Source organism: Mchenga conophoros, linkage group LG7 (assembly GCF_057382185.1).
Source record: "Mchenga conophoros isolate Kocher_MC1m ecotype Shallow Benthic linkage group LG7, M_conophoros_male_GT1.1, whole genome shotgun sequence".
NCBI classification, from domain to species: domain Eukaryota; kingdom Metazoa; phylum Chordata; class Actinopteri; order Cichliformes; family Cichlidae; genus Mchenga; species Mchenga conophoros.
In genome coordinates this window covers 66155246-66168865 of record NC_140532.1, presented here as the reverse complement: position 1 = coordinate 66168865, position 13620 = coordinate 66155246, and the positions used below count along the sequence as shown (strand labels likewise).

General features: G+C 43.5%; 2 protein-coding genes across 4 annotated transcripts; one reads left to right on the top strand and one right to left on the bottom strand.

The window, feature by feature from the left end:
* Positions 1-310: 310 nt before the first annotated feature.
* On the top strand, positions 311-10825 carry LOC146571615 (aldo-keto reductase family 1 member B1). Of its 2 annotated transcripts, XM_085280879.1 has the most exons (11): positions 311-702; positions 1743-1919; positions 2023-2064; positions 3042-3158; positions 3800-3877; positions 4157-4273; positions 5916-6028; positions 6606-6693; positions 6795-6878; positions 7139-7221; positions 7294-10825. In XM_085280879.1, exons 1-11 carry the CDS (start codon positions 613-615, stop codon positions 7325-7327), a joined length of 1023 nt encoding a protein of 340 aa, XP_085137005.1. In that variant the 5' UTR covers positions 311-612; the 3' UTR covers positions 7328-10825. The 2 variants fall into 2 exon arrangements, with proteins under 2 accessions (XP_085137005.1, XP_085137006.1); XM_085280880.1 differs by lacking the exon at positions 2023-2064 and having other exon boundaries at positions 316-702.
* klhl36 (kelch-like family member 36) lies at positions 7430-12817 on the bottom strand. 2 transcript variants are annotated; one of them, XM_085280877.1, is made up of 9 exons: positions 12483-12817; positions 11954-12031; positions 11332-11526; positions 11054-11176; positions 9831-10052; positions 9440-9745; positions 9021-9248; positions 8773-8930; positions 7430-8667 (listed from the first exon to the last, which is right to left on the bottom strand). In XM_085280877.1, exons 2-9 carry the CDS (start codon positions 12029-12031, stop codon positions 7944-7946), a joined length of 2034 nt encoding a protein of 677 aa, XP_085137003.1. In that variant the 5' UTR covers positions 12483-12817; the 3' UTR covers positions 7430-7943. The 2 variants fall into 2 exon arrangements, with proteins under 2 accessions (XP_085137003.1, XP_085137004.1); XM_085280878.1 differs by having other exon boundaries at positions 12553-12817.
* Between the last annotated feature and the right edge of the window lie 803 nt (positions 12818-13620).

Here is a 13620-nt window from a genome sequence, read left to right as displayed (position 1 = left end):
ACCACTAAGAAACAAGCACAGACGTGAGGAATTAATACGATGACAAATTGTATTAAATACAAAATGACATTAAAATCTGAACTTACAATAAATGACTTAAGAAATGTAAAATATATATAATTTTCATTTTAAAAAATGTGGCTGCACAAACCGGTGATACAAGATCGCCATCTAATGTGGAAGCGGGAACATTACAGTGGATTTGTTTTAGTGCAACTAAGGCAAGGTGCATGTGTGTGCATGCGTGTGTGCATGTGTGTGCATGCGTGTTTGTATTGCTATCACGATGGGAGAAGTGACCTTTGCAACACGTTCCTCCTCACTTACTATTTACAGATAAATACTACATGCTAGTGAAGTTCTCTGCATGTTGTCCAATAATTAACTTGTGGACTGATAGCACAGAAAGAAAAGGAAATGAGTGGGTGGAAGAGAAGAAAACCAAGTGAGTGAAGGTCAGAAACATGAGCTAAAGTAAAATCAGCAAAGAAAAAGGAAGGACACTGACTCAGCAGAAGCACTCTGAGGGGGAAAGAGGAAGAAGAAAGCCGTGACAGTGCGCGGTTGTGAACTGAGAGGCTTTTTTGTTGTTTTTCTCTTACGGTGGGGAAAATGTACTCTGTGGAGGACACACAGGTGGCCAGGAACGTTGAGCTGAATGACGGCTCTCGAATGCCACTGCTGGGTCTTGGGACATGGAAGGTAGCCCCATTTCTTCATCTGCATTTAACTTTGAGAAGTTGCTCAGTGTTACTGTGTTTTCTCATGTATTGTTAAGAGTTACTATATGTTTACTAATGCCTTCTAATACATGCATTTAAAGGCATACTTACTGATATTTGTGAAGGGAGGTGATTAGAAGGACTTGATTGTGATTGGCAGACATCGATCACTCTTTCAGGTGGCAGAGTCAAGTTTAATAATAAGACACATGCATCCAAACAGTGGTTTCAAAACTTTAGAGGTCGAAATTAATATTCGGACTTTATAATTACATATGAAGCCAGTAACTGGATCAAAGTTTTATCTTACATGTGATTTAACACATATCCAAAAAAGCCTTACATCAGGCAAACACCAAGCTCAGCCGTCATCGAGTGGCTCAACAGACACATTTCTACAAAGCAAACTGATGATTCTTGTATTATATGATTTGAACCATTAACTATGGTTATCAGCAACTGATGTACATTTGCACACCACTTTGCTATCAAGCAGCAATCCAGATCCTCCATCCTGCTGTATCTGACACATAGTGGCGTGAGGTCACCCATTATTAGTATCTTAACAAGAAGTTATCAGCTAATGTTAACATGCTTAGTTAGCAAGCTGATAAACAGCAGGGGTGCAATGCACGGGTAGAGACAATTGGTGCTAAGTAACTAATAAAGTAGTCCAAACCAAAACTGAAGCCAAATCTTCTTGGTTTGTTTGTATCGCTTAGCATGCTGTATCATGCTGTATCATGTGTGAGATAATCAATGGAAAATGCCCATAAAAGCACAGTAGAGAAGTTCAGTTTAGTGACCTGCTGAGAAGAGGCCTATCAGACATTGGCATGACTGTCACCAATGGTGCTGCTTGACTTCATGCACATCTGTGATGTTATTTTGACCCTCTCAACTTTGTATTATCTGTTGTATTATCTATCTCACACAAATTCTCTCTACATTGGTGTAAATGTGCCCAGGAACCAAGAGTAAGGTTAGCAGACACTAACTCTACTGTCCTGCTTGTTGCAGTCCTCTCATCTGTCCCCGACCTCGATCCAGGGTGCAGTAGAGACTGGCATCGCGGCTGGATACCGCCACATAGATACTGCCTACAGTTATCAAAACGAGGTGGACATTGGAAAGGCTCTGCGCTCCAAGATGCAGCAGGGTATCATCCGACATGAAGATATGTTTATTGTCAGCAAGGTGGGAAAGTAGTTGGTGTTAGAGGTGGGACAGCATGAGGAGGAAGAGTCCGAACTTCTTATTTGTCCTTTCCAATCTTTTTCTTTTACTTTTTGTCTGTTAGATTGACCAGAAATGTCCTTCAACGCACATATTAAACAAATATGTAAGACTGCTTTCTTCCATTTGTGCAACATCTCTAAAGTTAGAAATATCCTGTCTCAGAGTGACGCTGAAAAACTACTTCATGCATTTATCACTTCCAGGCTGGACGACTGTAATTCATTATTATCAGGAAGTCCTAAAAACTCCCTGAAAATCCTTCAGCTAATCCAAAGTGCTGCAGCAAGAGTACTGACAGGGACTAGAAAGAGAGAGCAGATTTCTCCTTCATTGGCTTCCTGTTAAATCCAGAATTCAAAATCCTGCTCCTCACATACAAGGTCTTAAATAATCAGGCCCCATCTTATCTTAATGACCTTGTAGTACCATATCACCCTATTAGAGCACTTCGCTCTCGCTCTGCAGGCCTACTTGTTGTTCCTAGAGTATTTAAAAGTAGAATGGGAGGCAGAGCCTTCAGTTTTCAGGCCCCTCTTCTGTGGAACCAGCTTCCAGTTTGGATTCGGGAGACAGACACTATCTCTACTTTCAAGATTAGGCTTCAAACTTTCCTTTTTGCTAAAGCATATAGTTAGGGCTGGACCAGGTGACCCTGAATCCTCCCTTAGTTATGCTGCAATAGGTGTGGACTGCTGGGGGATTCCCATGATGCACTGGGTGTTTCTTCTTCAGTCACCTTTTTTTTTGGACCCACATTGAGTTGATATTTCATTAGTTATTATTAATCTCCGGCTCTCTTCCACAGCATGTCTTTGTCCCATCTTCCTCCCCTCTATCCCCAACCAGTTGCAGCAGATGGCCCCGCCCCTCCCTGAGCCTGGCTCTGCTGGAGGTTTCTTCCTGTTAAAAGGGAGTTTTTCTTTCCACTTTTGCCAAAGCACTTGCTCATAGGGGGTCATATGATTGTTGGGGTTTTCTTTGTCTGTAAAAATGAATTGAATTATTATTTCAAAGTACCCAGATTTATGCATCACACTGCTGTATGTTAATGTTTATCTCGCTGTGCTTTAACCTTTCTAGCTGTGGTGTACCCATCATGCCCCAGAAGACATCCCTGTGTGCCTCAATAAGTCCCTAAGTGATCTCCAACTGGACTACCTGGATCTTTATCTTGTGCATTTCCCTGTTGGCCTAAAGGTTGAGCAGAGATTTCCAATTCTGACAGTTTCACTGTCCTTTATTCTGCCATTCTTCATTTGGCTTTGACTTAAGAATAAGTTCATCTTCTGGAATAGTCGACCTTCAGGAGTCAACCTTGTATTCAATTCCCATTCAGGCAAATTGGAGATAAAAGCAGAGACTCCAGTGCAGTATCCATCTGTTAAACTCACTTTAACAATAAAGACATTCTAGGCAAATTTATTCAAGGAGCTAGGTGCTGGTAACCAAATCAGCAAGCATGAGCACCTCTGTAAAAGAAGACGTTGTGGAAGTGTGCTGGTCTAGAATATTCAGGTGTGTGTTTTAACAAATGCCAAAGAGGAAAGATATCGGCAGTGATCTTAGAGGAGGAACTACCCATCGATCTGGGAAGGTCATTGCTGCTAAAAACAGCTGAACGAGCTTCTGAAACGTTGGATGCAGTTTTTCTGCTTCTGCATCCTGGCTTAGGTTTTGTTAAATCGACACGGTGTAATGTGTCAGGAGTTGTTGTTCATGTCAGGTTGTATTTAAAAATACACTGCTCAAAAAAAGGAATGAAAGCCTTAGAACTGAAAGAGGGTGCACTGTGGGGAAAGATGTGCCATCTGTCTGATGGACTTTTATTTTCACTGCAGAAAATGGGTGATGAGCTTTTCCCAAGGAAGGATGGAAAGATAGTGACCTCTGACGTAGACTACGTAGATGTGTGGAGGGTAAGAAGATACAGACTGTATGCTTGTTTGAATAACAGCACTGAATAATCATATGAGTAAATGTTAATGACAGATAAATGAACCATAAATGATAATAAAATGGTCAAAGTAAATAGTTATGACCCAGATGTGAACTGTGAATCATATAAATACAGCTCCATGCATCATTTAACTAAATTCTTATACAATCTTTTACATTTTTATCTGTGATCTAACTGATATTAAAAGCTGATTTTTTTCAGGCAAACTAAATTGTAAAAACTTGTCTTGTGTTTGCAGGGGATGGAAGCACTGCAAGCCTCGGGGAAAGTAAAGAGCATCGGTGTGTCCAACTTCAGCATCCTGCAGCTGGAGAGACTCCTCGCTCTGTGCAGGGTTCCCCCTGCGGTCAATCAGGTACTGCAGATGCGTCCATTTACATTCGTTGAAGCTGTGAAGGCTCATTTCCACGAGCTCTACAACATCTCCTAGTTCATTTTGTAATTAACTGGTGTTTGTACAAAGATGTAGCATGTTCCCAGAGGTTTGTTTCTACGGTTACAATCAATCCCATTATATGTTATAGATAAAAAAAACTTTTCCAAAGCTTTTGCACCTAACTAGCCTCAGACGGTTCATCACAGAAACACAGCTTTAAGGTCTGAAACACGAGGCTTGATTGCACAATGTGTGCTTCTACAGTTTTGGCATAGGTTAATCTCTCTCTGTTACACACACACTCATTATCTTAGTGAGGACATCTCATTGACATTATGCTTTCCCTAGCCACTTACCCTAACCATCAAAAATGAATGCCTAAACTTGTGGGGACCAGCACTTTGGTCCCCACAAGTTTAGTAGCCAATTTTCTGTCCTCACAAAGAAGTCTAAATATTTACACACACACACACGTGGTTGTGTAAGACATTTTATGAGTACCATTTCCATTCATTGTCAGTCTGTTTGAGCCAGTTATTAATTGCTAAGTGTAACAGCTGCTTAACTGATAGCTGATTTGAAATCGATCACTCTGATTGGTGGTTTTGGATTTCCTTTCATTTTCAGCCTATCCAGACCAACATAGCCTTCGTCCTTTGTGTGTGAGGAACAAGTTCAGATCATTGCAGTGGTAGCACACTGCTGCTGAGGAAATTCATTAGTGCTGTTTGCCTCCTCACATCACAATCCCTGCATTTATTTTAAATCAGAGCTCTTCATTTTTTTGTATTTTGCATCACTGTTGTAACACACTTTCCTAGAATTTGGGGTAATAAATGATTTAACATCTCTTATTTTTTCAGCTAGCTGTATATAGAATGTAGTCATCGTGGTAACTTTAACTGCTTTTAATGACACAGATGGAAGCAATTTAAAGTTAAGGAGATATGGTGCATTGAAATTTCTGCCTTGTCCTCTCAGACAGTCTGTCCCTCCTGACAGTGACAGGAGGGACTTGAGGGACTTCCATTAATAAAGTGGAGGGTTGTCCACTTTATTAATGGAAGACAAAAGTGCTTCAGGTTTTGTAGAATTTTTGAAAAAAGAAAAAAAGTCATCAGTGGGTTATTCAATTTGATCAGCGCTAAGATGCCTAAAAACGTTTATTTCACTCTTTAAAGCCTTTTAACAGTATCAGCTGCTAACACCATTAGCTTTTGTAGCTGACCAATCCAACCACCAAATAACAGGCTAGGTTCAGCAGCAGCAACAATCCCACTGCAGTTTCTCCAGAAATCAGTCCTGTTTAAGTCAGTCACTATCAGTCCTGAACTAAGTTGTCAGACTTCTTACGACAGTGCGGAGTTTTGGAAAGCCGTGTTTAGTAAGGACTAGTAAACATTTTTTATTTTCAATTTAGTTGCTCAAAGTTGGACTTTGTTTTCCTGCATTGGTGAATCAGTCCGGAGCTGAATTATTATGATTGTGCAGATTCTTCCGGTGTCGTGTTCTTTTTCTTGTGATAATGTCACATGTGTTTTCTGTAAAGTGAGAAATTGTGAGCTACTGAAACGTTTTAGAGTCTCGACTCGACTGTTGTACGTTTACATGTCGTCCACAGGTGGAGCTACATCCTTACCTGATCCAGACAGATATGATGGAGTTCTGCAAATCCAAGAACATTGCCATGACAGCCTACAGCCCCTTCGGTTCACCTGGGAGACCCTCAGAACTGTACGAGGTCTTGCCTCATGATCCACACCGACAACCAAATCAGAAAAACAGACACGAAGAACTTTTTGTTCTTTAAATGTTTGAAACCTTTATTATATATACAGATATATAACATATCTCCAAGGCTGAGACGATAAAAAAGAGATGTTTTTTGAATATTTTTAAAAGTTCGGCCAGTAAACTGACTCATAGGAAGTAAAGGTCATAACAAACTTGCTGTGCAGACTCTGGATCTCATTTTGATGAAGTGCAAACTATTTTATGGAATTCGACTATTGGGGTAGGGAAAAATAGATGTAAATATATCCTGATATTTAGGATGGTTTTCATGGCACAAACATAAACACATGCACTATTTATAATGGTGTGGTCCTCTTAGGTTGCAGATATATTTTATCTCAGTGGTTCTTTTGTGTCCCCATATTAGTTTGTCTCTTTCCATTTGGTAGAGCTAACTTTATGTCTCTTTGTGGTCTGCATCTTTTAGATATATGCAGCTAACAGTAGCTAATAGCTACATCCAACAGAGGCCTTGTTCATCTCTTAACCCGTCTTCATAAATCCTTCCGTGTCACAGGTTAAGAGAAGACACAGATCCATATAAGCTGCTGGAGGACCCAGTCATTGCTGATATCGCCAAGAAGCACAAACGCAGTCCTGCACAGGTCAGGTTGATAAAGTGTGTGTGTGTGTGTGTGTGTGTGTGTGTGTGTGTGTGTGTGTGTGTGTGTGCACTCATTAGTTAGTAACAGTGAACTTGTCTCAGGTCCTGCTGAGGTACCACGTGCAGCAGGGTGTTGCAGTCATCCCCAAGAGTGAAAAGCCTCACCACATCCTTGAAAACACAAAGGTAAGAAACCATTGTCGCTCTGGTGAGACAAAGATGCTTACCACGATTTTCTCGGTGGGGGTATTAAACCTGCACTCTTTTTAACGACCACTAGGGGGCAGGCCCTCTGGTTGACTCACTGCACCATTGTGTGGTACAAATTGTTATTACACAAAAGGCCCCAGTTCAATTTCAGTTGACAGCGCCTCAGCAATTGTATAGTTTTAGTTCAGGAGTGTAGTGTAAGTATATTTAGAGCCTCGTTGTCGGTTTCCCTGCAGATCTTTGACTTCAGTCTGACTGAAGAAGACTTGAGTGCTCTGAAGGGACTGAACCGAGGGTGGAAGGCCTGTGAAATTGAAGAGTAAGTCAACCACCTTCCTGCTGTAGCTGCATTCTCCAGCATCAAACCAATGATTGCTCTTTTGTCTCTCAGAATCAAGTCTCACCCGTACTACCCCTTCACCTGAGAGAGAAGACGCCACAACGACCAGCGCTGGAGCATCCATCAGTGACCTGTTTACTAATAACGATGAAATGTTTAGAATGATAAGAGCCAATGATAAGCTCGCTTTTCTCTTTTAATATTTTTTTTAATTAAAGAAAAAATGTACAAATGCACAGACGAATACTTCTGAAAAATGCAGTAGTAATGAATGCAGCTTTTGCTTCAAAGGCAGAGATGACATCTTTTAAAAACATTCACGTTTAATCCTAAAAGCAAGAACAAAAAAAACCTCTTAAATGCAGCTTGTTCTGTTTCCTGTATTTAGAGGAATATCAAATCTGTGATTCTTCCCAAATACGCAACTTCTAGAGAACCTTAACCGTGCACAGTTTTATCTGTTTTAGTAGTCGACAGCTTAAATGTCAACAAATCAGGCTCATTAGCAGACGACTGACGTCTTGTTCCACACGCTGCACTCACATTATTTACAGTCCACATTTCAGTGAAACTACAGAGCACCAAACAGCTATGCAGTTATGAGACAGTCAGTGGCAGCGACAGATACAACACTGATTAAGTGTCAGATGCAGCAAGAAAAGGAGGAGGGTTGCAAAGCGGCATCCATACTCAGAGATCTATTACATGTGAATAAAAGCGTCAGCTGCACCATGAGGAGGTGTTGGCTGCCACTGAGAGTAGCTGATCTGCTGGGATTGTGGCTGAGCTTGACTCTGTGGCCTGCCTGCACTGTAAACAGACTGGAGAGTCGCAGATCCGCTGGTCACCGTGTCAGTCGTAGTACAGAATAATGGCTCCTCCATCTGGTTTCTGAGCTTCTGTGGCGAGGCTGACAGCGGCGGAGGCTTCACGGTGCACACGCATGCCGAAGCCCCTGCTATACATTTGGGCAGGTCGGGCCCTCTGGACCACGCCCCCTTGTCTAGGTCGTATACCTGTGTGGCTCTGGAGAACGCCATGCTCTCCCAGCTGAAGCCCCCGAGAACATAGATCCTACCTGCCCACACAGCGAGCCCCGCCTCGCTGTTGGGCAGCAGCAGCGGCGCAATCTTGGTCCACTGGTCGCCGCGTGGGTCGTAGGACTCCACCTGCAGGATGTCGAAGCGTTCCGAGGTGTCCTCGTGGTCGTCGCTGCCTCCGATGGCATAGATTAGGTTGTCGAGGGAGGCCATGCAGTGCCAGCCCCGGGCCAGAGACATGGGTTGGCGTTCCACCCACACATCACCATCCCGCAACGGATTGTAGCTCAGGACGTCCCGGCGGTATGGGCCGATCTGATAGTTGTGACCGCCCGAGATGTAGACGACGCCACGGTGGACTGTACCAGCGTGACCGTAAGTAAGCCTGCAAAACACAAACAGTTTTTTACATGTGTGGAGTGTAAACGCAGTCCTCACAGCTCAGCTATCAGAGATATTCCTCAATCAAAGAGGCGGAGTCAGCAGTAACCTGGGCAGTCCTGCCACGTAGGACCAGCAGTCCTCAGCAGGGCAGTAGACCTCCACTGACGACAAAGCTCCGGTATCATTCCTCCCTCCCACAGCGATCAGGTACTCTCCCACGGTCCCCAGGTAGAAGTCCACTCGCCGCTGGTTCATCGGGGCACCCTGCAAAAACACGCTGTTCGTGAGTCTGGGCTGCTAAACGACCTCAGACTATCAAAGCGGCTGGAGGGAGGGGACTTTTCTACACTCTACCCTGGTCCACTGGTTGTGGCGGGGGTCATATCTGTACAGAAGGTTACAGGCAGCGTCTCCACCGTTGTCCCTGGACGAGCTCCCGCCGGCGGTGAAGATGAAACCTCCCAGGACCGCCAGGCAGTGGTGACTCCGCTGGGCCGGCAGCTCAGTCTCCACCTTCCAGCTCCCTGTTTCAGCGTCCAGACAGGAAACGCTAGCGCTAAGCTCCTCCCCACGCTCGGAAACCTCAAAAAACAAGAGAAGTCTAGCTGTGAAGCTTCCAGGTTTCACTTTTCAGACAGCAGTGGAGACACGAGCCTCAAGATTAAAATACTAACACTGAAATCATATCACAGTAAGTGTCAGGTGTGAAGACATCAGATCTAAAGCAGGTTTAACATGATGTTCACGTGAAATCATGAAATCAGCTTCTGTACCTCTCCTCCAATGAGCAGCAGTCTCTCCACTCCCCCCCTCACTGTGGTGCGTCCAGTTTGCAGGAGTGGTTGAGCGCTGGTCCTGGCGTGGTATGCCAGCGCCTCCTCCACCAGGGCCTCACAGCCGGCCTCCTCGGGCAGCAGAGCTCGCACATCTGGAAGCACCCTGCTTATGAGGTCTGCCACCGGGATCAGAGGGAACCGAATGTGGGAGAGGAGCTGCCTGGCGTGGGAGGTCCGCTCGGGCGTCTGGCTGAGCCACTGCAGCGAGGCCTGGAGAAGCGCCTGCTCGCTGTCGTGCTGAACCTGGCGATGAAGAAAGGGGCTCTCAGAATGCTAACCGTGCTTTTGATTTCAGCTCGTCTGCTGAGCCGTGGTGAGGACGTCTCACCTGGCCACTGGAGAGGTAGGAGTTGAGTTTGTGGAAAGGAATGTCGCGCAGGAAGTCCGGGGTGAAAGAGAGCATGGAGAAATGTTTGAGGATGAAGCGGTCGACGAAGGCGCTGAGTCGCTCCAGGCTGTAGAGCAGCGCCAGCTGCTGCAGGTACAGGTAGTTGTCCTCGCTCACCTCTGTCTCCAGGAACTGGCAGCAGAAATCCACCGCTCGCCATACCTGAACAATGCATGAGTTTTTATAGGTAACATTAATTATCACCACCGATTGATTTTTAACAGTTAAACAGGTGATTTTAACAGGTGATTAAACCTCTCGCACTACAAACAGAAATTCTTAGAAATATTATTTTCCTGATAATTTAGTTTAAATGCTCCAAAAGGAGAAGTTCAGTCAAACAGGTCACCCCTCTAACTTTAAGCCTTAACAGTATCTAAACTGATGAGCTATAAAAAAAAGTATATTTTTCATGAAGAGAAAACTACTCGTGGAGATGAAAACCATTTTTGTATCAGGCTGTGTAAATGACCAAGATTATTTGTTTATTTGATATTTTTCAAACAGTTAAATCCCTGAACGAATTATACCTTATAATATAGATTAGACTCTTATTTTGAAATTCGGAACGGGCAACTTCCGGGAAGGAAGATCGTACCGCAACTGCTTGCCGCAGAAAGGATTAATGAGAAGGTTATCGTTTTCCATCCATCTTAAAATTAGCATCTAGCTGGAAGGCGAACAGGTATGTTTGTGTGTTGTACTTGTTGTTTACATTTCGGACAATTTGTAAATGTATTACTTGATTGTTAATAAGTTTATGAGCGATCTAGCAGGCTGATGCTAGCACCTCCTGTGCCTTTTCTGTGAATTGATTAGCATAACAGAAACGTGGTTATATCAAGTGAATGTTTATTTGTTTTATGTTATGATTACAGCTCTTACGATGTGTCTATGGCAATTTGTGAATAAATGGGTTGGAATACCCCACCATGGTCCATCCGTAATGATCATTGAGTGCATCGTCTGAATAAAGTGCGGCTGGAATGCTACAGGCTGTAAAGTATTTTTTTAATATGGGAGTCTACTGAGATTGACTCACTTTTAGGGTCAGCCCCAAGTGGCCATCAGAGGAAGTGCAGTTTCTGGCCCTTTCCCTCATCAGCCCCAGAAGCTGCCGCTTGGCCTGCATCGTTAAACCTAACAGCTCGCTGGTTTCTTACCTGCAGGAGGTGAGCAGCTTCCAGCACATAGTCAATGTTTCCTCCGTCCAGTGGCAGCTCGCCGCTGTACAGGAAGTCCACCACCGCCTTCAGACCCACGAAGGACATCCCGACCAGCTCCACCTGCAGATAGGAAGAACACATGCGTGTACTCTATTCCATTTACAACTTCAGTACAACTAAGATAGAAACAAAGGCTCCCACAAACGATCCACATTGATTTTAATATATTATTTTACGTACATAAATAAGCTAATTTCACAGCGTTGCCTGCATACCTCCTGCTGGTGCTCCTCCTTCATGCCCAAAGTAAACATAGCATTGAAATACGGGCTGGAGACCGCCAGCAGGGCTCGGTGAGCGGGGACGCGCTCGTCTTCAGCCACGAGGACCACATCGCAGAACTGGCCGTGCTGCCGCTGCTCGTTGAGGCCCTGCAGCAGTTCAGCAGCATGATCCACGCAGTGGAAAACCTACAAACACAGCACAACATCACCCTGACCACAACTCCTTACTCCAAACGGCTGTGTGCCCGCTCCCAGGAGCCTCCTCAGAAACCTTGTTGATAAGAACCAGGCTGCCTTTCTTCTTCTTTTTGCCTGCTTACTTTTGCACATTCCTCCTGATTCACACCCCAGATAAAACCAACTGCTGCCAAACTTCAGTTCTTGGCACTCGCAGTGTTACTGTACAAGCAGTAGCGAGAGATCTGCAGAGATTTTCATTGTCTGATTTTGTCTCTCATGCTAGAAATGAGCTGACTTCTCAACTTACCAGAGGGATGAAAACAGTCCCCAGATCCTCTGCACTTTGGATAGACAACTGTCTACAACTATTAGTCGATTAACCTGAAGCTACTTTACAGACCATGCGATAATTTTTAACAATAATAACACTGACCTTAGACGATTCGCCAATCCGCTGGGGTCGACACACTCGGCTCGATTTGTCCATTACATCCCCCCAGGAAGGCATCATCTAAAGCACACGCACACAGGTTTTAGTGTAATTCTCTCACAACTATTAACTAATTAATAAGTTACTCAAATAATGCATCACATTGTTTAACTGATTCAGTTATTTTCAAGAAAAACTGGAAGAAATGTTCTATTTGGAGTTATTAGAGTCAAACAAAACAAGAGATCTGAGGATATTCCCTTCAGCTTTGACTCTGATGTTTGATTTATTGCCCAGTAATAAAATAAAAATCGTTCATGTTGGTACAGGACTTGTAACAGTTCATGAGATCAACAAGTCTTTGGTGTTTGGTGTGAGAGTTGAGTCTCATCTGAAATATGAGCTCTGATGCTTTAGATCACAGATATTATGAACCACATTCAGCTGAGGGTTCACGGCCCTTCCTAAACACAGGAAGAGGAGACAAGCTAGAGCCGCGGCTCTCGGGCCTTTAGCGAGATGAGGTACATACAGCTGAAAAGCCCAGACGAGAAACCGTGTCACTGCCGCAGAGCCACTGACAGCAGCGCTTCCAGGCGGACCTGAGGCGGGTCAGAAGGCGGCTCTTCTGTTATTCCGTCAGCAGCAGCATCTAAGGGTCCCGCAAGACAGCCGAAGAACAAACTGCTGCATTTTGTCCAGGAAGCAATAAAAATTCTTCAAACTTCGCTCTTCGTCCACCGTCTTCTTACAGAGACTTATTACCGGTGACACACGCTGTATTGGACCACAAAAACAGCTGGAGCAAGCAGCCAGGTGGAGTTAGCTTAGCCGCAGGTTAAACATCAACTGAACTTCCGGTTTGAGTTTTCAGAATAAACTCTTGCATGTTTATTTATTGGTGGGGTTATGTTTACAAGCTATGAGCTTACAGATGAATAGAAAATATATGTTTATAAACATTTGCTAATTTTTGTTGGAAGGAAAATATTTGCTTATTTTGTGTATTGAAAAACCAACGGTCTCTGAGAAGCTGAATAGATATTGAAATCTTTGGAAACTATAACAATAATAACAATAATACAACAACAATAATAATATTATTATTATTATTATTATTATTATTATTATTATTATTATTATAGTAGTAGTAGTAGTAGTAGTTCGATTTACCAGACAAGATTAAAAGCTAAACGCAGTGTTCAAAAATAACTTCTTGAGGCTTTGTTTTATTTTGAAGTCAACGACTTTAGGCCGGATGTTGTTATTTACATCAATACATTATGAAGGCCATTGAGTGACCAATAACAACGCCAAACGGTACTGTGCACAAGTCTTGCGCCACCCGTCTTTTCTCTACGTTATACGAGCATATCGGGAAATAGAAAGAAAGGAAACAACGTTGCTAAAGATCACCTTCAAAAACATTACAAGTCTGACTCCTTTGAAACAAAAGGAGGTGGTTCAAGACTTTTGCACGGTACTGTAGATAAACAGCTGCTAAATGAATGAATGAATATATTAAAGAGATAAACGGAGGCCTATCGGTTTTATGATACAGTTAACCTCGATTAATAATCTGAAAGAAAACAATATTAGTTAAACAATGTGGGCCTGGACAGGTCACCAGTGCAGCACACTGGTAACCTGTCCAGGGTTTACCTTGCCTC